The following is a 23,794-nucleotide window of genomic DNA, read 5'->3' on the forward strand; positions in this document are numbered from 1 at the left end:
TTGACCAGCGTGTTGGGGGTGAAAATGCTCACCACAATTACCGATAAATTCTTTGAGGGGTCTAGTTTCCGTAGTGGTATCATTTATTGGGGGTTTCTATTGCACTGGCACCTCACGGGCCCTGCCAACATGACATGGCACTCCAAATCCAAACGTGTGAAAACAGAGCTGGGAAATCAAAATGTCACTCCTTCCGTTCTCATCCCTTCTGTGTGCCCAGTCTGTAAATTATTGGCACATGTATGGTATTGCTGTACTCGGGACAACCCGCAGAATGATTTTTGGGGTGTTTGTCTAAAGTGGCATGGGTTGGGCACAGTATATGAGGCACTAAAATGACATTTTTGAGATAAAAACGCAATTTTTACTCTGCACCATTTAATTTGCATTCAATTTTGACCAGCGTGTCGGGGGTTAAAATGCTCAACACAACCACCGATAAATTCTTTGAGGGGTCTAGTTTCCGAAATGGTGACATTTTGGGGGGTTTTCTATTGTACTTTTACTTGAGGGGCTCTTCAATTACACTGTGGCACCACAAAATATTTGCAGCCAAATTGGCCTTCCAAATTCCCAGTATCACTAACTCTGTTCTGGACATCACTGTGCAGTGAAACAACAGCTGACATCCACATGTCTGGTATTACCGTACTCGGAAGAAGCAGGGCAAGAAATTAGGAATATATATTTACCTCAAATTCCTTCTGAATGTATCCATTTTAGGGCTAAATTGGAAAGATTGAAATCAAAAATTGAAATTTCAAAATTTCCACTCCATTTTCATATGTTTCTGGAAAAATAATTAAAGGGTTAACAGACTTCTTAAATGCTGATTTGAATAGGTTCAGATGTTAGGTTTATAAAATGGTGTTATTTGTGGGGTTATATAGTACAGAAGCCTTTATAGGGCACTTCCAAACTGAATTGATCACCAAAAAGTTCGCATTTTTCAAATTTCAAGAAAATCTGAGAAGTTGCTACTAAAACTTCAAACCTTCTCACATCCATAAAAAAAATGGAAACTTAGAACAAATAATGGATATGAAAAGAAGACCAATGGCAAAAGGTTTCTATCAAAAAAAATTTGTGGTATCACTTTTTGTCTAAAAAGTATAACATTTGAAACTTTGAAAATAGTCATTTTTTTTTAAATTTTTCCTAAATTTTTGAATTTTTACCCCCCAAAAAAGGAACGGATCACCGAAATGACACTACTAACATAAACTACAATGTCTCTTGAGAAAACAATCTCAAAATCACAGAGATATCTTAAAGCGTTGAAAAGTTATTACCACCGGAAGAGACACTGGTCAAATTTAAAAAAAAAGTAGCAACACTTCATTGGCTGTTTGGAAAGTGAGAAGGTTTTGATAGAACTGCATTATCTTTGGAGGTCCTCCTGCTGGACCCACCATTCTTCCTAAACAGAGAGACCCTGGAGAGAAGCTACAACGATAGTTTGGATTTGCCCTCCTTCTTTCAACTGTATTGGTGGGCTAAAGTGGGCGATACAATTAAAGAAGTGGAAAAACAGGTACCAATAAGTTACTTTTTAAAATGAAATGTTGGCACATCAGGGTAAATAAGTGGGTTTTGGTTGTTGTTTGGGAACTCGGTCTCTAAAAGGTTCTCCATCACTGCCCTAGAGTGTCTGATCACTCATACAGAATACTGCAATACAATTCTTGCTTCTGTATTAGACCATGTGTCTGTCTTTGACCATGAAACCAAGTGGAAATTAATGAAATTAATGCAGGGATACATTACAGTTGTTACAGGCCTTCATGAAGCACACTTCGGCGATTTCTAAATGATCTCTGGGACGGCATATATCAGCTGATTCCGAAAGTAGTATGGCCCAAACCCAAAGAGTCTTAAACTATGGGGCTCATTTACTTACCCGGTCCTATCACAATACAGCGGTGCGTTTTCCGGCGAGGATCGGGTCTTCCGGTGATTCAGCAAGCTTGTGCGTCCAAATTCCTTCAAGTATGAAAATATGTAGAGGACCTAGCACAACCTAAACTTTATACAATGTCTATCGGCACATATATAGCAATATATGAACTGGAAAGAAAAAAGAGGAATGTGCCGTATGAGAATACAAGAGTAAACCTTTATTCAATACAAAACAAAGCAAATCTCCCAGCATAGGGATGATAGAAGACATAAAAACATTTAAAAATGTACCAAGTACATATCAAACCATATAGTTGGTACTGCCAGGTAAGGCAGTCCAACAAACCATTTCCTCCACCGACAAAAAGGAGGTATAAGAACCACCCTTGATGGTATATAGGTCAAACAAATAATATCTTAGCAGGCACACAATACAAGCTCTAATATAGATAATACAGTAGTAGAAATATCACAATGGTCTTAAAAGCAATGTGCTATCCCTATTGTATCTAAAGGTAAGTCAAGAAGAGCGTATATGTGAAGTGTCCATACATTACAAGTCAGTAAGACAGGTCAGGAGGGATAAAGTGGGACAAAGTCCCATGCTGTCCACAGTCAGGGTGGTTCGGTCGGTGGATTGGAAAGGGAGGGCTCCCCACGCGTTCTGTCCCCAAATGGAGACTTCCTCAGGGGTTGAAGTGCCCTTTCAGACATCAGACCCCCATATATACCCCCCGTCGTACCTGCAAACACCTGCCAGCTTGATTAGCATGTCTACCGGAAGTGACGTCTTCCAGCGCCGAAACCGGAAGTGACGTCTTCCAGTACCGAAACCGGAAGTGACGTCTTCCAGTACCGAAACCGGAAGTGACGTCATCCAGCTCCGAAACCGGAAGTGACGTCATCCAGTGTCAAAGTTCGGTAAGTGTCGCAAGATTTGGTAGTTAAGCAACAGATATACAAATACTCATTGCACATGTCCTCCTCTGGTTCGCAAGGGACAATGGACACAAGGACTAGTGCAGTCTTTAAAGGTTGGATCATTTGTGGCATTTAGTAAGATTCGGCGATATAAAGAATACTAGAGAGTGCGTTGTGCTAAAGTAGGCAACCAAGCCCAAGGTTCTAGATTTACAACAATGAAGTCAATTTGCACAAAATCTGTGTCTTATACTTTGGGATACGATATCCCTCAAAGATATAGTTAAAGAAAGAAAAGAAGAAAGTATATGATACACCTATATTCAGAACCATAAATAGGTACAATGAACTGGTATCAATATATACACAGTTTAAACGACGAAGTACAAAATATAAATAATTTATTAAAGTGTCACACGAGTTACACAGGTATAATCAAAGGATTAGTAAGTTAGACATACGTCGATATTAATATTGGTTATTTCGTGAACATGAAAATAATGTTTCCAATACGTTAAAGTGCATTTAAACGTGCATAGGGGTGCATAAGAGGTACTGATTTGGCGTATATAACAAGGTAGCATAGAAGTAAAATGCATATAGTCCGTATATATCAGAGACATTGAAGCACAAAGTAGTAATATCCCATAAAAATGGGTAAGAATGAATTGGTTATAGGTAGCGGGCGAGGCGGCGTCATATGGTAAGTATCATAGATATGCAAGCTAGTGCAGGAAAGAAAGCACGACGGGGGGCACCCAATGGGGGTCGATATCATATGTTGAGTATAGAAGACAACAGGTCATAAAGTTAAAAGAGGTTCATCATCCCTATCCCAGAGGGTTTAACATATTATATGGCATTAAGATTTGCCCAAAAATCACAGTATAGAAGTGATACAGTGCTATTTAGCTTGATCCCTGTGTTCCATTTAGTCAGTGGGGGTAAGTCCATGTCAGGAGCTGATGCAACTGCATATATTTGAAAAGGTCTATTGGTGGAGCTTCGTGGGTGTAAAATTCTTCTCAAGGCTCAGATGGGGCATCCAAAATAGGAGAGATAGAGGAAGGTTCCAGGGTCGGAGTCAAATTCCCACATTTGGTCGACCATATGCTGTATCTCCGCAGTTCTTTGGGTGGTGGAAGTAAGGTTGTTGGTCATAAATGGGTAAGTACTTGTAAATCGGAAAGGAAAACAGAAAACATACATTAGTGATTTGTGAAGAAGGGAAAATAAGTGTTAGGGGGACTATAAGAGTCCCATAACTAAAGGTGGGTTTTTGAGTCTGTAGGAGGCTCAAAACTACAAGGGGTACAGGACCCATATTGGAGGGGTGAGTATATGGTTGTCCAATCCTAAAGTAGGGGCAAGAATAGTATACTAGGGACTATATAAGATAATATGTGTGAAGGGAATGCATGTGTAAAAAGGGGAACAGTGTATATGAGAGCTTACCCATAAATCTTGACCATGTTCCAAATTGTGATATGCTTCTTTCGCCACTCAATTCTTAGCGGAGTGCATACTTGGAGATCTTCTACCTATTCTTGTAAAAACCTGTGAATAAAAGGTCTTCGTTAATGCCATCAGGTGCCCGCGTCCCCAGGTAGTAAATCCAACGTGCCTCCCGTCTAAGCAATTCGGGGATGGTGTCCCCTCCTCTGATATTGGTCGTAACTTGGTCCAAACCTACAACACTGAGACCTCTAGTCTTGCTGGCATGAAAGTTGCGGAATTGGGCTGCAACCGTGGAAAGTGTCTTTCCCTGTGAGAAATGCGTACCTGCGTTGGTAATGCTGGATAGATGTTGTTGTGTACGTTTCCTCAATTCTTGTGTAGTTTGCCCTACGTAGATTTTCTGCACGGACAAATCAGGGCATAGACAACATTTCTGGATCTGCAGTTTATGTAGTTTCGTAGAGGGAATTTCTTAGCTGAAGTGGGACGCATGAATTCCCGAGAAGCTGGTAATAATGGGCAGACAGAGCAGCTTCCACAAGGATAGGAGCCATTCAATTTAGACCCTCTTCCCAATGGTTGAGTTGGATGTTTGAAGTGACTGTTGGAAAGGCTATCCTTTAGATTTCTGGCCCGTTTGGCTATAAGTGTGGGCTTTTCAGATATCAGGGGTCGCAGACGTGGTTCGGCCCGTAGGATATTCCAGTTTTTAGAGAGGATGGCACGGATTTCAGACCATCGGTTGTTATATGTAGTCACCACACCTAAGTGGAATTCAGACGTCTTGTTTTTGGTGGTCAGGAGGTCCTCTCTCCTCGAGTCACGGGCCCGAATATAGGCATTTGAAATTGTTTTTCTGGGGTACCCTCTGTTCCGAAGTCTCCCTGTCAGTTCTGATGCGTTCTTACGGAAATCTTCCTGTAGGGTGCAATTTCTTTTTATTCGGATGAATTGTCCCACAGGGATGCCGGTTTTTAAATGGTCCAGATGAAAGCTGCTGTGATGTAGCAGGCTGTTGGTAGCCGTCTTCTTGCGGTAGAGATTCGTAATTAGCCCGCCATTTGACTTGGTGATCTTCAAATCCAAAAAGTTGACCTTGTCCTGTGAAAAATCAGATGTTAATATGATATTCCATGGGTTATCATTAAGCTCACAGATAAATTCTTGGCACTCTTCCAGAGATCCGTCCCATAATAGCAAGATATCGTCAATGAATCTATGCCAACTTTTAACATGCCGTTGGAATTTATTCGATGGGTACACGTGCTCGCCCTCCCACCATCCCAAAAAAAGGTTGGCGTAGGAGGGCGCGCACCGTGCCCCCATCGCTGTTCCCGATATTTGTTTGTAAAACCGACGATCGAAGGTAAAATAATTATGTCTCAGGACATACTCTAGGAGGTCAAGTAAAAAAGAATCATGCCTTCTATCACCTGTGCTGAATTTGTCCAGGAAATATCCGGCTGCAGCCACCCCGTCTGCGTGTGCAATATTGGTGTAAAGGGATTCCACATCTAGTGTCACCAGCCACGTGTTGGTTGAGGTCTGGGTGTGTTGAATTTTCTGGATGAGATCAGTCGAATCTCGGATATACGAAGGCAAAGTCAGGACCAAGGTCTGCAAGAAATAATCAACGTAACTACACGCTTTTTCACAAAGTCCCCCTATTCCTGACACTATAGGGCGTCCTGGTGGACAGGTTAAGGACTTATGGCTCTTGGGCAGCATGTAGAATGTGGGGACCTTGGGGTTGTTTACCATCATAAAATCATACTCTTTCTTCACAATAATCCCGTATTGCAATGCAGAGTCCAGGAGTCGTTTCAGTTTATTCTGGAAGACCGATGTTGGATCCGAGGGTAGTAATGCATAATACTGTTGATTGTCCAGTTGTCGTTTCGCCTCAGTCAAGTATAACTCGATTGGCCATAGGACAATATTACCCCCCTTATCGGCCTCCTTGACCAAAAAGGCCTGGTTCGATCTTAAGGTCATAATGGCTTTTCTCTCATCCTCAGAGAGATTTTCGCCACTAAGACGATTGGGAGGGAGGGAATTAATGTCACGGAACACACTATTGTAAAATAGTTGTATTGCAGGTATTAAGGCCAAATTGGGGGTAGCTTGTGAGGGTAGTCGTAGGGGACAAATCCTCCTACCTGTGTTGGCAGATGTCTCGTTTTCTTGGAGAAGATCCAATAAGTCTCGGAGTGTCTGGCGATCCGCATCCGGAACCTCATCCAGCAGGGAAGGTTGCTGATATAAAATTTTGAAAGCTAACTGCCGACAAAATAAAAAGACATCTTTAATTAGTTCGAACTTATCAAGTGGGCACATAGGGGAAAAGGTGAGACCCTTACTTAGGACGTTTACTTCTGCAGGTGATAATGAGTAATTGGAAAGGTTGATGATCTGTAAGTCTCCAGAATTGGAGTTACTATTTTCCATTTGACAAGTTGTTAATTCTTGTTCCTCCGTTTGTCTCGTTTGTGTAACGGGGATGGTCCCTTGTATCGTCGAGTCCGTTTTTTGAGATTTGATTGATCTCCGCCTGCCCCTTCTGATCTTGTGTCCCCATCGCTTGAATCTGTTACTAAAAAATCATCACTCGATGATTGTTCAGTGGTTTTGTCAGTGGTAGGGGCTCTACTCGGTCGGGGTCTGTAATTGCCTCTATGTGTCCACCTAAAGGCTCTATCCCTTTCAAAGTCCGTCTTGTCCCTCTGGACAAAGTCCCGTCTTCGGTACTGGAAGACGTCACTTACGGTTTCGGCGCTGGAAGACGTCACTTCCGGTAGACATGCTAATCAAGCTGGCAGGTGTTTGCAGGTACGACGGGGGGTATATATGGGGGTCTGATGTCTGAAAGGGCACTTCAACCCCTGAGGAAGTCTCCATTTGGAGAAGGAACGCGTGGGGAGCCCTCCCTTTCCAATCCACCGACCGAACCACCCTGACTGTGGACAGCATGGGACTTTGTCCCACACAGCTTCCTGACCTGTCTTACTGACTTGTAATGTATGGACACTTCACATATACGCTCTTCTTGACTTACCTTTAGATACAATAGGGATAGCACATTGCTTTTAAGACCATTGTGATATTTCTACTACTGTATTATCTATATTAGAGCTTGTATTGTGTGCCTACTAAGATATTATTTGTTTGACCTATATACCATCAAGGGTGGTTCTTATACCTCCTTTTTGTCGGTGGAGGAAATGGTTTGTTGGACTGCCTTACCTGGCAGTACCAACTATATGGTTTGATATGTACTTGGTACATTTTTAAATGTTTTTATGTCTTCTATCATCCCTATGCTGGGAGATTTGCTTTGTTTTGTATTGAATAAAGGTTTTGCTCTTGTATTGTCATATGGCACATTCCTCTTTTTTCTTTCCAGTTCATATACAACTTCCTTCAAGTGTCACTGCTGCGCCGAGGTCTGCCAGAGTTCACCATCCTCTCCCCGCTGTAAGTGCTTGATTTTGCGACACACTTCGTTTTTTAAATTCCACGTTTTTCCGAATCCGTCGGGTTTCCCGACAGCCACGCCCCCCAATTTCTGTCTTGTGAAAGCCGGCACCGAAATCCAATCGTATGCGCCAAAATCCCTGCAGAATTCGGCCAAAACGGAAAAAGTGCGGCCGCGGAGCCCTTAGTAAATGAGCTCCTATATGTTTCTGCTTATCTTGTGGTGAGTCATGGAGTCCCTCAACACCAGCATCGATCACCACCATTCCTGGGGAATCAGATAGTTATCTACTATGCAGTGAATGGATGATAAAAGGATACATTTAATTTAATTAAAACATGTAACATAATTAGGACCTATGGATACATAAGGCTCCTCTGAGTTTGAAGAACTGGGGCCTAGTCAAGAAGTCCTGTCTGCTATAGCACAAGGTTATTGGTTTCCTGAATCTCAATGGTTAAAAATCCTTCAACCATTATTTCCAGTTGTTTTAATAGTAGAATGAGCGGATTGTAAAATGATAGAAACAGTTCAGGCTGCAGTCATCTGGGAGTAGATCCCGGGCGATGGTGGAGGACTATATCTGTCACCATGTATAGTATATCCCACTACACTGTATATAAGGAGAGGCGATGCTGCTGCCCTGTATAATGCAGCTGATGATGTGTGCCCTGCTCTCTGGGCTCATGTGTTACTTCCTCGCCTTCCCTCATCGCTCATGTATTGTAGCTGATGTAATGATCGGTCCTGGAGCTTCATCTAACGTTGGTAATGTTATCTTCTATGTCACTGTATTACTGGTGACTCTGACCATATCTGAGGATTCCCATCCAGCCTGTTACCTCAGGGTCAGGGAGACAAGTGACGAAGCTGTAACGTATTACCAGGACGGAGACATCATCATCGGGGGATTGGTGACTGAGTGCACAAGCAGCCAGGACCATGCACTTCCAGGGGATCCTTACAGGTCCATTGTGTGCTCAGAGTAAGTCATGGTCATCAATGACAAGGTTCCTGCTCACAAGAGCTTACAATCCATAAGTAATACGTAATCTTTATTAATTATCCTGAGTCGTTGGGTCATGGAAGGTAACATCTAAATGCAGTATTTGCCAAGAGTCAAAAAACTTAAATTTCCCCTGTTTGGATGACTCCCTTTATAAATACAACATCTCAATAGTCAATAATGCGTAGACCATAATCATCACGTAATACAACACGACTTCAATCCTGATTTTAGATGAAGCAGAGTATAATTTCCCTATAATTCAGTAGCTAATCTCACACAGCGGGGGATACAATAGAGCAGCAGCTACAGTACAAGTTGTTCTTGTCTTTATACTCAACACAATGGAACCTAAAGACAATAATATTCTTATACATTCTCATTCTTCTGGCCCCTCACATGGTGACCTGGATTGGTTTCTGTTCCGTCCCAATTTATAGGAAACTTCTTGGATCCTATGACCCTGATGCCCCCTAGGTGACTTGTCCTTCCCAATCAGCCGTCCTTTTCTCACCCTCTCACTCTCCTTCTCTTCACGTTATCTCTTTCCTGTTGCTATGAACATGACTTTCCTCTATTGGGCAGTTATGTCTTGTTTTAGGTGGATGTTACCCTCCTTATTGATTCATGATTTTATGTGTCTTCTTCTATTTTTGATATAATAATAAAACTTGAAATATGAAGAAAAAATAACATTTTGTTTCATCACTTCTCACAACCTTCTGTAATCCAAAACATTGGGGGATTATTAATATGATGTTGTGCATATTTCCTGTGCATTTGGGTCAGAACATATGTGTATAGTTGGAGTTTAGTGTGTGTGATCAGATCATGATCAGATGTTTAACCACTTGTCTCCTGGTGTTAGCTCCATTCTTCTGAAAAGTACAACTATTGTTTCATTTAATGATAAACTACAGTTTTATCTATATCATATGATCTAATTGACTGCTGTGGGGGCTCTATAACAGTATTGTCTGCTATAAGTGAACTGATACACTATTGGCTACTGTGGAGTTTCTGTTACTCTGTGACCTAGTTTTGGGTTATTGTTACTATATTGGCTACTGTAGGGAAACAGTTACTGTATTGCTTACTGTAGGGGTACTGTGGCTATATTGTCTAATGTAAAGGGAACTGCGGCTATATTGGTTCTTTTGGGGCTGTGGTTACTGCATTGGCTACTGTGGGGGTAATGTTACTATATTAGTTCCTGTAGGGCATTGTGACTATATTGGCTCCTGTGGGGCTACTTTTACCGTATAGGTTACTTTAGGGGCACTGTCATTATACTGGCTACTGTGGAGACACTGCTTCTATATTGGCTTCTGTGGTGGCATAATAGTGATCTTTAGGGGATCAAGAAAACTGTATTAGGTTTGACAATGAAGTGATTAAACTAAGGTTTTTGTGGTGTTAGTTAGCAGTAGGATGGGACACGGTTAGAGTCTGGCAACACCAATTTGTCAATTTATTCATAACTATTTAGAGAAAAAACAGAAGCACAAAAATGGATGATTTCGAATTGTTACTTCATGGAGAATACACATACTTAGAAGAATAGACATATGAGGAGTGATCTATGATCATGGTTCTGGTCAGGACTCTGATAAACTCTGCAGAGCTCCTGTGTAATGCTGCTGCCTTCCCACTACACCGGCACTGGCTGGGGGCATTTCTCAGCTCTCTTAAAGATTTCTCCCTTAGGTTCATCCTTAATTTTAACAGGTCGATGCATACATTTTCTTCGCCAAGGGCTATGGATAATTAAATATAGACTGATTCACAGAGCCTATAGGGCAGGCAGAGAGGAGTCTGCTCGGCAGGCGGAGAAGAGTCTGCTGGGCAGGCGGAGAGGAGTCTGCAGGGCAGGCGGAAAGGAGTCTGCAGGGCAGGCAGAGAGGAGTCTGCTGGGCAGGTGGAGTGGAGTCTGTAGGGCAGGAGGAGATGAGTCTGCAGGGCAGGCAGAGAGGAGTCTGCAGGGCAGGCAGAGAGGAGTCTGAATGGCAGGTGGAGATGAGGGCAGGGCAGGCTGAGAGGAGTTTGCAGGGCAGGCCGAGAGGAGTCTGCAGGGCAGGCGGACAGGAGTCTGCAGGTTAGGCAGAGAGGAGTCTGCAGGACAGGCGGAGAGGAGTCTGTAGGGCAGGCAGAGAGGAGTCTGCTGCGCAGGTGGAGAGGAGTCTGCAGGGCAGGCAGAAAGGAGTCTGCAGGGCAGGCGGAGAGGAGTCTGCAGGGCAGGTGGAGAGGAGTCTGTAGAGCAGGTGGAGATGAGTCTGCAGGGCAGGCGGAGAGGAGTCTGCAGGGCAGGCAGAGAGGAGTCTGTATGGCAGGTGGAGATGAGGGCAGGGCAGGCTGAGAGGAGTTTGCAGGGCAGGCGGACAAGAGTCTGCAGGGCAGGCGGACAGGAGTCTGCAGGGCAGGCGGACAGGAGTCTGCAGGGCAGGCGGACAGGAGTCTGCAGGGCAGGCGGACAGGAGTCTGCTGGGCAGGCGGAGAGGAGTCTGCAGGGAAGGCAGAGAGGAGTCTGCAGGGTGGGCGGAGAGGAGTATGCAGGGCGGGCGGAGAGGAGTCTGCAGGGCAGGCGGAGAGGAGTCTGCAGGGAAGGCGGAGAGGAGTATGCAGGGCAGGCGGAGAGGAGTCTGCAGGCCGGGTGGAGAGAAGTCTGCAGGAGAGGTGGAGTAGTGTGCACTGGTCAGCTTTCCTTTCAGCTTGATTGATAAATCAGTAAGATAAAACCTGTCAGTGATTTACACATATGTGGTCACAAGATCTCTTTAGTATGAACTTTGCTAAAAGTATTTTTAAATCCCGGGTTAATGGGCATATTTCTTAATTTAGACCCTGGTTTCCAGTGGTCGCTCATCTCCTTCAAAACTTTGAGTAAAAAAAATCTTGTTGGTCAGGAAAGGGGAGGTATAAAACAAAATAGTCCAGTAAGGATCGGATCCAGTTAATTTCAAGTCTATGGTTAAATGACAGGATCGATTATTAGATCATTATTGCTCATCTTTTCGGTGTAAATATTAAACAAAATCCACCATCAAAATACATCATGATAAACAAGGGACATTAGTCATTGATCCAGGCACTGTGACCATAGTAATCTGCTTATATTGGCTATCCATGACCTCCTTCCTTCTAAAATCTACTTTTTAAATTATGCTAATGAGCCAGAAGGGCTACTGGTGCGTTTTCCAGAGCCGCTCTGTGGTTTTCCCCCTTCCTCGTACTCCTGTTTGACATTTCCACCCTCCCACTGCCTCATGTCATTTCACTGTAGCATAGAAAGTTCCAGCACACAGTGGAAGGGGAAAGTGCTCCTGCATAGTATAACAGCCTGTGATTCTGCACCGAATAATGCCTTTGGTAATGCCTCTGGTAATTAGCATAATTTGATTTGATTTTAGAAGGATTAGGTCATGCATAAGAAATATAAGATTACCATGGTCACAGTGCCCGGATCTATGAGTAAGTGTCCTTGGTTTATCAGATTGGATTTTCATTGTAGATTTCCATTAAAGGACGATAGAAATGAGATTTTCAGGCAGAGATTGGTTGGGGCATAGATTGCAGGACACTTCTTACTGTCTATAAGAGCATTTTGTACGACCAAGGAATCATATTTTATGCTTTCAATATGTACAGGAAACACATTCAAGGAACAGTAAACTCTATGGTCTTTCTTTTTGCTATTGACAAAATTAACAAGAATCCAGACATTTTACCCAATATTACTCTGGGATATCATATATTCGACACATGTTTAGATATGAGATTGGCTGTGAAATATATTCTACATCTTCTGTCTGGACGGGATAAGCTGATACCCAACTACTCCTGTGAGGGTCATGGCCCCCTGGCCGGGGTCATTGGAGACCACCACTCATCTACCACTGTCCCTGCAGCTCAGATCCTTGGCTTATATGGATATACACAGGTCAGTGTTAAGCCAACTAGCAAATATTCTATTTGGCTTAAAGGGGTGGCCCCATGGTAAAAATGTATCCCCTACCCACAGGATAAGTGATAACTAGCTGATCATTAGCTGAACTTGTTATCAACTGATCACTAGAATTTCACCACCAACTCTTCAGAGAATGTGGATCCCATTCTCGCTAATGGGTGGGTTTGGTGTTGCCCATGTACCGTGTCACCCCGTAACCATTTATGAAAGCAGTCATTGATAGATGAGCAATATTTTTTAATTAGTATTTTTGTCATTCCCATACAATAGAATTGAGTCCAAAGGTGCATAATTGTCCTGACACTTTAATGCCAACAGGATCTGCAATCCCTAAAAAGCTTGAGGTCTTCTAGTGATCGGTGGGGCTCAAGCAGTCAGACCCTCAATTATCCGCTAGTTATTCATTATTCCTATATTGAATATTATATTCCTATAATATGACCCCACATGCCATCAGAATAACTCTCTGGATCAACATCAAATAAAAAAAAAAATGTTTGTTTGCATTTTTTATGAAATGGTAGAACCTCCTCTCCTCTAGGTGTAGAGGATGTACCCTGTCTATGGTGATGGTAGAACCCTCTCTCCTCTAGGTGTAGAGGATGCCCCCTGTCTATGGTGATAGTAGAACCTCCTCTCTTCCAGATGTAGAGGATGCCCCCTGTCTATGGTGATGGTAGAACTCCCTTTCCTCTAGTTGTAGAGAATGCACCCTGTCTATGGTGATGGTAGAACCGCCTCTCCTCTAGGAGTGGAGGATGCCCCCTGTCTATGATAATGGTAGAACCTCCTCTCCTCTAGGTGTAGAGCATGCCCCCTGTCTATGGTGATGGTAGAACCTCCTCTCCTCTAGGTGTAGAGGATGCCCCCTGTCTATGGTGATGGTAGAACCTCCTCTCCTCTAGGTGTAGAGGATGCCCCCTGTCTTTGGTGCTGGTAGAACCACCTCTCCTCTAGGTGTAGATGATGCCCCCTGTCTATGGTGCTGGTAGAACCGCCTCTCCTCTAGGTGTAGAGGATGCCCCCTGTCTATGGTGATGGTAGAATCGCCTCTCCTCTAGGTGTAGAGGATGCCCCCTGTCTATGGTGATGGTAGAACCTCCTCTCCTCTAGGTGTAGAGGATGCTCCTTGTCTATGGTGATGGTAGAACCTCCTCTCCTCTAGGTGTAGAGGATGCCCCCTGTCTATGGTGATGGTAGAACCTCCTCTCCTCTAGGTGTAGAGGATGCCCACTGTCTATGGTGCTGGTAGAACCGCCTCTCCTCTAGGTGTAGAGGATGCCCCCTGTCTATGGTGATGATAGATCCTCCTCTCCTCCAGGAGTAGAGGATGTCCTCTGTCTATGATGATGGTAGATCCTCCTCTCCTCCAGGAGTAGAGGATGCCTGGTCTATGGCAAAGGTAGAGCTGCCTCTCTTCTAGGTGTAGAGGATGCCCTCTGTCTATGGCGATGATCAAACCCCTACTTCTGCAACCATAAAGGATGGCCCTTTTCTATGGTAATGGTAGGACAGCCTCTATTCTAGGAATAGAGGGTGCCCCTGTGTATGGGGAATGTAGAACTTAATCTCCTCCAGCTGTAGAGGTTGGCCCCGGTCCTTGATGATGGTAGAACTGCCTCTGCTTCTGTAATCTGTCATTATATTCTAGTCCCCCCCCCCTCTGCACCCTTTCCAGCTCTACTATGTTCTTTTTATACACTGGTGCCCAAAACTGTCCACAATATTCCATGTGTGGTCTGACTAGTGACTTGTATAGGGAAAAAACTATGTCCTTATAATGAGATATTGATACATCCCATATTTTTATTTGCTTAATTAGAAACTGCCTCGCACTAGTCACTAAAATTAAATTTACTGATACAATAGATCAGGTTGGTAGCCGGGGCTCAAGCCTTCATAGGGGCCCATGGCCATCTAAACTGACCTTTCCCCATGAAATCCACATTAATCTGTTCTTACTCTCAATATCCGTGTACACAAGAGCCATTTCAGGACCTTTGAAGGATTTCTAAGGGTCTTGAAACTCCAGGTTGAAAGCAGAAAGAAGGGGAATATCCTTCATTCCACAAGAAGTTTGATCCTAGTACCATATGTAGTAAATGTATTTCAGATTTGTAGGAGCTATAATATTCTCATAGCCCAGGCCCATGGCAGTCTTATTCTACCCCTGAATAGTCATGACGTTTATTGCTCAAAAAAGATTATTTTTTGAGGAAACGGGCAAAGACATGATTCTGCAGCTGAGATGTGAATGCCACTGGCAAATTCGTCATTTAAATACTTAACCTGGCAGCAGCGATTGAGGGCATAACAGAGGGGATGGGTGAGACCAACCCAGACCCGAACGTGGGCCTTAAGCCAGCAAAATGCGGTATGAACCCAAACTTTATGCTTCAGGTCTGCTCAACACTAGTTATGGATCATTAACATATAGGCAGTTTAAATACACATTGGTTTTGACATAACTATTACCTAATACCTGTAAAAAGATAAGCACTCTATACTATAGTGGCACAGAGGCCCTGAAATAATCGCAAATGCTAGCTTATTGCTAGCTTTTGCGATTATTTTCCCCAATCCGCCACCTTCACGCCAGTGGGGCGTGAAGGGGCGTGAAGGGGGGGCACGGCTGGCCGAGAAGAGTGGAGCCGGGAGTGGGCCGGCGCGGGGCGTTACTGTCCCTACGCCTGCGCCCTCGCTGCTGCCGGCGACTTTTCATACGTGAAAAGTCGCCGGATGCGTTTTTTTCTACGCCAGGCCCTGCCTGGTGTAGGATAAACGCTGCGTTGCTGGCAGCCCGATACACGAAGAGGTGGAATTTGCAGCGGCTGGGCTATCATACGCTGGCGCACGCTGGCATATGATAAATATCCCCCTCTGCCACAATATACATTTAGAAATAATTCCCCTATGAACTTGAACACATGAAATTTCCTTTATATACAAAATAATATGAATGGAGCAAAAGTTATTCTGTATAGAACACAAAAAATATCAGACTTATTCCATGATTGACTCTTCCTGTGTTACAGATCAGTTATGGGGCTACAGACCACTCCCTGACCGATAGACTTCTCTATCCGCGTGTTTTCCGAGCGGTACACAACAGCCACATCCACATTGGGTCAATGATCAAACTGCTGCAGCACTTTCATTGGACCTGGGTTGGAATAATAATATCAAATGACGATGCCGGGAAGAATGAACTGCAAATACTGAAGAAGTACATGGAAGAATCGGGAATCTGTGCCGCCTTCACCATAGAGTATCATGACATGAACATTGAACTTCCTGCTATTGTAGAGAAGTCAGACGTCAGAGTTATAATATTATGCGGGACATTCACTCCACTTATAAATCTATTTTTTCAACAGTATAAAACCGTCTTTTATAGTAAAACGTTCATTCTTTCTCCTTCCTGGACCTCAGGTTACCGCATTGTGAAACATTACTACACAGAGTTTAATGGAAGTTTAGCCATAGACTATTTATCAGCACCTATTCCAGAAGTTGAAGACCTTGAGAAACAATTACCTCATCACTCTATAATGCTTTATGTTCTGAATTCCTGGCAGATATTAGACTCGCTGTCTGGAAATGATCAGAATGATTCCTTATATTCTCTTGATTTCATGGATGACACCAATGGTTCTTCTAACTACGATGTTCCAAGTTTCGGTTACTTACTGTCTTCAGGGGTGACTCCACAATTGTATCACAGTGTAGAAGTCATGGCACAAGCTCTGCATGACATGTTCTCATTTCTCAGTGATAAATACTCAAAATATCAGAAACATCACATGAAAAAGGTGAGAAGATACTCCCCATCGGACATCCTGCCAGTAAGGAGAAAGATGACCAAAAATTCGAACAAGACTTTAGTTTCAACATAGAAATCATTTCAAATCTTTATCAAAGTCATTCAATAAGCTTAAAAATGTAGCAATGAGTTAAAAAGTCATAATTCATATGGCAAATTTTGCCATTAGGTTAGTAAGATATCACATATACGGGCAAATTTACTTACCCGTCCGGAGGAGTTCACATCAAGTGCATTGTCTAGCGACAATGCACTGTGCCGCAATTCACTAAGATCGTGCGCCCGATATCCGGCAAGTGTCGCTTCCCCGCTCAGGTCCGACGGAGTTCACCTTCTTTTTCCTGGTGCATGTAAGTGCTTCGGGTGCGACACAATTTGGAAGTTAAATCCCGTGCTTAGTACGAATCCGTTGGTTCGTCAGACGGCTTGCCCCCCAATTTCTGTCAAATGAAAACCGGTGCAGCTGCGCCAAATTTCAAACACATGTGACACAATCGCCTGCTAAATACCTGTCACAGCAGTGCAATCCCCAAAAATGTTGGAAAATCTGACATGCGGACCCTTAGTAAATCTGCCCCATAGTCTAATATGCTGTAAGCCATACAGGTAATGGGCACATATCATAAGCAGGATACGTTTACGGCTATAAATATATATGCATTGGAAACAAAAGAAATTTCGGCATAGTTACATCAATACAGAGATACATTAATACCAAAGAATGGACACCACACGAAAACAGCCCTGACACGTGTTGAGCAATAGCGCTTCCTCTTTCCTTTAACCACTGCTATTGTTAAACACGTGTCACGGCTGAACCCAAACATAAATAGTAATGGGATATTTTTCAAAGTAAGTGAAATTCCCTCACAATGAACACTGAGTGCCGGACACATTCCCAACTTACGTGATCCAAGGACCTCTCACAGGTGTCATTTACTTGTCTGTTGTGATCTGTGTATTTATGACTATAGTTCTACCTTTCTATTACTTACCCTTGAAGTTCAGGGACTATTTTATAGCCAGAGAAGTCCTGCCCTCTTGTGCAGTGGGAGCCCCAAGATGGAGCACTATTATTTTTGGTGTATTTAGGGGTAACCTCTGTGTACTTGGAGGAGTCATTGAGAAACCCCAAGATGCACCACAGTTAGACATTGTGACATATCTAGGAGTCATTCTACTACATAGAGGCCCTGCACTTATTTGGGTTGTCAGGCAGCTCCTACATTCACAGTTGATCTCAAGTGGCTATTAATTGAATTGTTCGACAGCCCTGGACATGGGGAATCATGTTGGTATTTTGCCTGCACTTTACTAAAGAATAACTTCATTTATTTCCTGCTACATCTTTCTTATTCAAGTTACATCACTACCTGAAACTGATCAGAGGGTCTCCTGACTCCGCATCCTCTGCTCATTACTTTGATGAGAATGGAGAGACTGTCCACGCATACAAGATAACAAATTGGTTTTATAAGGATAAGGCAACCAGACTGGATGTTGATGTCGGGAACTTTACACCTTGGACTGTGAATGGGGAGCAGCTTCATCTGGACAACAAGGCAATAACATGGAAGCAAACAAGAGAGGTAGGAGCGGGGAGTCCCATATACTTCATTGTTTTAGTAAATGCTCAAAAACTTGGTCTTCTTTTTGTTCTGTGCTTGTATAAAATATGTTTAGTTACAAATTATAACCTTAAATAGAAAGTATATCCCCTCAATGTAACGTTGCCTTGGTAGCAGGAAACTGCTGCATAGTAGATGAAACTATGACCAAGATTCTTGGATTCAGGACACTAGTATTGGTGGGTTATGTATGAGATGGGTTTTTGTGTAGTTACTAAAATTACTTTCTTTACATTCATTATATTAAGTATATTATTACGCAACAAACAGCAAGATGTGACCTAGCCGTTTTGTCACTGTCTGCTTATACAGTGGTATACATTGCCTGGGGGCCCTCCTCCTCCTGAATGTGCACAATGGCAGCAGCCGGTGATTGGTTACTGCTGATGTATGGGGTGTTTCCCCAGTGATATCATTTTCCTTATATGGACAATGACATCACCGGGTCCCTTCCTCCTGCTGAGGGACGTATCCAATCAGCTAGCCTAAAGAATAGTATCCACTCCCCAAAGATTAAAATTGGTTGCTACTAACATTATCCATACCTCTGCTTTATGTAGACATCATTTATTATATGTTATTTTATTAAGACGTTAGGAGGTTTATAGTTCGCACAGCAATTTGCCAAAATTTTAAGTACATTTCACATTCAATTTTTTTAGAGGACAATTCATCTTCATGATTGTTTTAAAAGTTCTATTTATAAGAAACTAACCAAAATTAAAGCTGCACCCCTCAAACTATTAAAAACTGCCTTTTTTAAGCTTCTTAACCCTTTAAGCTTCTCACAAGAATAAAAACAAAATGGAGGTTCTGTATGGAATTTTAAAATTTTGACTACATGATTATTTAGTCCTAAAATGTACATGTTCATGCGGGATAAAAGGAGAAAACACATCTTACATTCTGTTGTGCTGCTTCTTACAAGTAGGGCAATACCCTACATGTCAAAGTATGATTGTGGCACTAGAAGGCTTTTCCCTTCCTGCCACTTCTCTGGCCCTCATAGACTTTCCAGGCTGTACTAGAAGACCCTTAATCCTGAATGAATCCAAATTTAGGAACAATCCAGAATTCTGTGTGTCCAATGGTAGCGAAGCCACAAAAGTGCTATGATGACATTCATACAACATCAGAAGAACTGTCAATCATTGGGACATATTTTTCTACACACTGTCTTTCGTTAGTTCCAAGGGAAAAAGTTTCTAAACTTCCTTTTCCCCTTTATAGGCCCCAATGTCCCGCTGCTCCGACCCATGCTTACCTGGAAGCAGGAAAAAGCCTCGAGAAACAATCCACGTCTGCTGCTACGACTGTGTCCCGTGTTCAGAAGGAGAGATCTCCAATATAACAGGTACATGATGTGCACGGTATGTGATGAGGATAAGAATGCTATTATATGCAGTGATTCATGGAGACCCTTTACAATCAAACAATTTTGTTACCCTCTTAAAGGGGCTTTCCTTGATATAACTACAAATAGGTCATTAATACAAGAATCGAGTATCCAGCATTCATAACAATAATTGCAAACACACTAGTATAAATCATGATTAAAATACACATTCTACAAATGCCACAAATGCATACAATCGGGTTAATTAACTAAGAGTCCAAGGGACTGCACTCCGCCTGATTTCTGAAGTTTTCGGGGATTGCGCGGCTGTGAGAGATATTTAACTGGGGATTGTGTCACGCACGATTGGATTATGGCATGGCTGCGCTGGCTTTCATGCAACAGAAATGGGGGGGAGTGCCGTCGGACGATTCGACTGATTTGGACTCAGCGCAGGATTAAACTTTAAAATTGTGTCGCAAGATCAAGCACTTAAAAAAAACCCGGAAGAAGATAGTGAACTGCGGCGGACCTGAGTGGGGAAGCTACAGATGCAGGAGATCAGGCGCACAATCTTTGAGAATCGCGGCAGATGTGCATTCTGGTCCGACAATGCACTTTTGGGGATCGCGAAAGGACAGGTAAGTAAATGTGACCCAATATGTGAGGTGTTAACAAATACAAATGTCCCTTGTAAAGGAAGTGGCTGCACAAAAGCTTCAAGTGTAAATAAAATAACCAACAATACAACCTAGAAAGCCACTTACTGGATGTAGAGGTGCTCCGTCTGCCATACACCCCGATGTACGTTGAGAAGAATCAATATTTTTCAAGGGGTGGAAACACTGGGGTGGATGCCCGGCAGAATTTCTCTCTATTTACTATCTAAGTGGCTTTCTAGGTTGTATTGCATATGATTTTATATACACTTGTAGATTTTGTGCATCCACTTTGTTTACAAGAAGTACTTGTGCTAATTTAAATATATACACTATACAGTGGGGGAAATAAGTACTTGATCCCAAGCCAATTTTGCCAAAATTGAGTGCAAAACGCGCGTTGGGGTGCTGGGCAGTGTGACTTTGTTGTGGCAGTGTACAATGGCCAGTGGTTGGTATTAAGTATTTTCCATCTATTTTTTAGGACTTTTTGCTGAGATATGCAGGACAAATATTGATGTTATTTGTATGATTAATTATTTCACGTGCACTTTATAAATTCATGTCCATTTATATTGATCGTTGTACCATTCCAATGTTTTTGATAAATGGGTAATTTGGATTAATTTAAACCCCTAGATCTAATGTATATTTTATGCATTGTCATGTCACACTGTCTATAAATTCTGATATGTTTTTAGATTATGTTTTTAATTGCATGTTTTATGCCATTTGCTGCCAGAATTAAATAAATTTTTGATTTATTATGAGCTATTGTGGAATGATTACTTATGGAAGGGTTGTGATTTATAGGTAATACAAGTTTGGGGTTCCTGATCAGGCTAGGCTTAAGGGTTCTGGATCAGGCAGGGGTTACAGGCTCAGGAATAAGTTTTTAGGTAAGAGGTCCAGCAAAACACAAACATACAATAGTACCACAGCAACAGGAGAAAGTATAACCGGCCCTGAGTGACCTGAGGAACGCATGTTTTATGAATTCCCGGACAGCGCCCTTTCAGATTACCGGCTTGACTATCCATCATTCAAACCCACACCTGAAAACCCCAAGCTCAGAAGATGAAACCACCCACACAGCTTAGTCAAGGGATATAGCCCGGAACCCATTCAGAAGGTTCTGTCAACTAGAGCTTTTTCTGAAATCAACAACCATCAGTTTGTGGCAGAAGAGAAGAAATAACTAACTAACTTATAACAAACTTCTCTTACTCGTGAGCTTCATTATAAGATTCCATTGACTGTAATGATGACAACATTGGGGCAGATTTATCAAGCAGTCTGAAAGTCAGAATATTTCCAGCTGCCCATGGCAACCAATCACAGCTCAGCTTTCATTTCACCAGTGTTCATGAATATTTTAAAGGGGAGCTGTGATTGGTTGCCATGGGCAATTGGAAATATTCTGACTTTCAGACACTTGATAAATCTGCCCCATTATGTTTAGAATATTATTATTAATGGATAGGGACATGTATAATGCTGGAGGCGGGGTTTTCGTGTCCTCTGGGGTCAAAGAATCTGATTTTGAAACAGAATTTTTTTTGTTTTATTTCAGATAGTGAGAGTTGTATGAAATGTCCAAGTAATGAATGGCCAAATGAGAAGAGAGACCAATGCCAACCGAAAATCATTGAATTCATCTCTTATCAAAATGACGCAATCACTTCTGTATTTTCCTTTCTATCACTTGTTGGTTGTCTTGTCACTGGTTTGATATTTTCTATATTTATTAAGCATCGGGAAACTCCCATTGCTAAAGCCAATAACCGGAACTTGAGTTACCTTCTCCTGGTCTCCATCTTTCTCAGTTTCCTCTCAGTCTTCTTGTTTCTTGGCCGTCCAAGTAATGTAACTTGCAGACTACGTGAGCCCGTTTTTGGAATTCTCTTCTCTGTAGCCATCTCCTCACTCCTTGCCAAGACTATCATGGTCTGTGTTGCTTTTAAATGCAGCAATCCCGGAAGCCCATGGAGAAAATTGTTGGGTGTGAAGCTGCCCTACACCATTGTGTTGTTGGGTTCATCTATCCAAGTTGTTATCTGTGCTGTCTGGTTATTAGTCTCTCCTCCCTTCCAGGACCTGGACACTCAGTCTTATCAGGGAAGGATCATCATTTGCTGTAATGAAGGTTCTGTTTTTGGCTTCTATTCTGTATTGGGATATTTGGGTCTCCTGGCCTCTGTGAGCTTTGTTCTGGCTTTCATGGTGAGGACATTACCGGACAGTTTTAATGAGGCCAAGTACATCACCTTCAGCATGCTGCTGTTCTGCAGTGTCTGGATCGCCATGATCCCGGCTTATCTGAGCACCAGAGGGAAATACATGGTGGCTGTGGAGGTATTCGCTGTTCTGGCCTCCAGTACTGGACTTTTAGGTTGTGTGTTTTTCCCCAAATGTTATTTAATTTTGTTTAAATCTAAAATGAATACAAAAGAATTTCTGTTTGGGAAAAAATATTGAATAATCCCAAATAATAATAGTCACTTCTCTATATTATCATTCATACGGCAGCAAATACAAGTTGTATAAAATAATAAACTTACATTTCACATTGAAATTATGTTCTTGTTTTTTTGGTGAGTTTACCCTACACTAAGTGTGAGGAAGGGGAATGAAAGGGGTTTGCATTTGCAGGCCATCTGAACAGGTGTACAGAGCCATAAGGTCAGATATGCTCTGCTGAGAATTCTGGGTATGAAATGTGCAAATACATTTAACAGAATGGGAAAAGGAAAACTTTGCCTCCACTGCTACCATGAAGGCATTTTCCCTTGTGTTACGACTTGGGACAATCGTAAAACTTGTCTCTTTCAGAAAGAATAAACAACCAATTGTAAACTGAATTAAACTCTTTAGAATAAGATTAACTTGTATTGAAGACCAGTTAAGTGAAGGATTTCTGTGAAACATATCTGTGAGAATCTTAGACAAGTGTGAGTAGTTATATGTCTCATGCAGTGTCAGGTGCTTTCCTTATGAGAGGTTAACACATAAAATGAATAGAATTGGATTGAAGGACTTGGGGAGATGTTTAAATGTGTTGCTTTTTAACAGGGCCGGCTCAAGGTATTAGTAGGCCCCTGGGCGACAGACCCTCAGTGGTCCCTTTACAGTGAACTCATGTTCCCAGAAACTTAGAGACTTTTCTATATTTTATATACAGTCCCTTTGTGGGTTTTATTATGTACAGCCACCCAGGGGTTCATTATATACAGCCTCTATCACCATTCGCTGCAAGACTGCTGGGCCCCGACATTTGTCCAGGTACACCGAGTGCTGGCACTGGCCCTGCATAAAAGACCAGAGGACGGTAGAAATACACCAGTCTTCTGATGTACAAAATTAATCATTGTGTCTGATGCTGCATGATAAATCTGGTGCAGTATAAGACTGGTGACTGGTGAGTCTGGTGAGAAAAAGAACAAACAGTATATTTACCTCCCCCCCCCCCCCCCGGGAGGTCCTCTGCTATACAGCAATGCTCCAGCATCAGCTCTGTGTCGCAGCGCGGTCCGTTGCAGGGATCCTGACGCCATGCGGCATCGCATATGATGTCAGAGAGCGGCTGACGTGACTATGCCTGCGACGGACAGTACAGGGCCACAGA

The 23,794-nt window shown here is 42.6% G+C and overlaps 1 protein-coding gene and 1 long non-coding RNA gene across 2 annotated transcripts; one reads left to right on the top strand and one right to left on the bottom strand.

Moving 5' to 3' along the window:
- Positions 1–2,704: 2,704 nt before the first annotated feature.
- Positions 2,705–22,685, top strand: LOC140113633 (vomeronasal type-2 receptor 26-like). The gene is made up of 4 exons (XM_072132652.1): positions 2,705–2,820; positions 17,908–18,135; positions 19,405–19,528; positions 21,743–22,685. Exons 3-4 carry the CDS (start codon positions 19,411–19,413, stop codon positions 22,645–22,647), a joined length of 1,023 nt encoding a protein of 340 aa, XP_071988753.1. The 5' UTR covers positions 2,705–2,820; positions 17,908–18,135; positions 19,405–19,410; the 3' UTR covers positions 22,648–22,685.
- LOC140113622 (uncharacterized) lies at positions 2,914–4,707 on the bottom strand. The gene is made up of 3 exons (XR_011852727.1): positions 4,603–4,707; positions 4,276–4,377; positions 2,914–3,994 (listed from the first exon to the last, which is right to left on the bottom strand). It is a non-coding gene; the product is annotated as an uncharacterized lncRNA (long non-coding RNA).
- Positions 22,686–23,794: the final 1,109 nt, after the last annotated feature.

This window comes from Engystomops pustulosus, chromosome 1, assembly GCF_040894005.1.
Source record: "Engystomops pustulosus chromosome 1, aEngPut4.maternal, whole genome shotgun sequence".
Taxonomy (NCBI): Eukaryota; Metazoa; Chordata; class Amphibia; order Anura; family Leptodactylidae; genus Engystomops; species Engystomops pustulosus.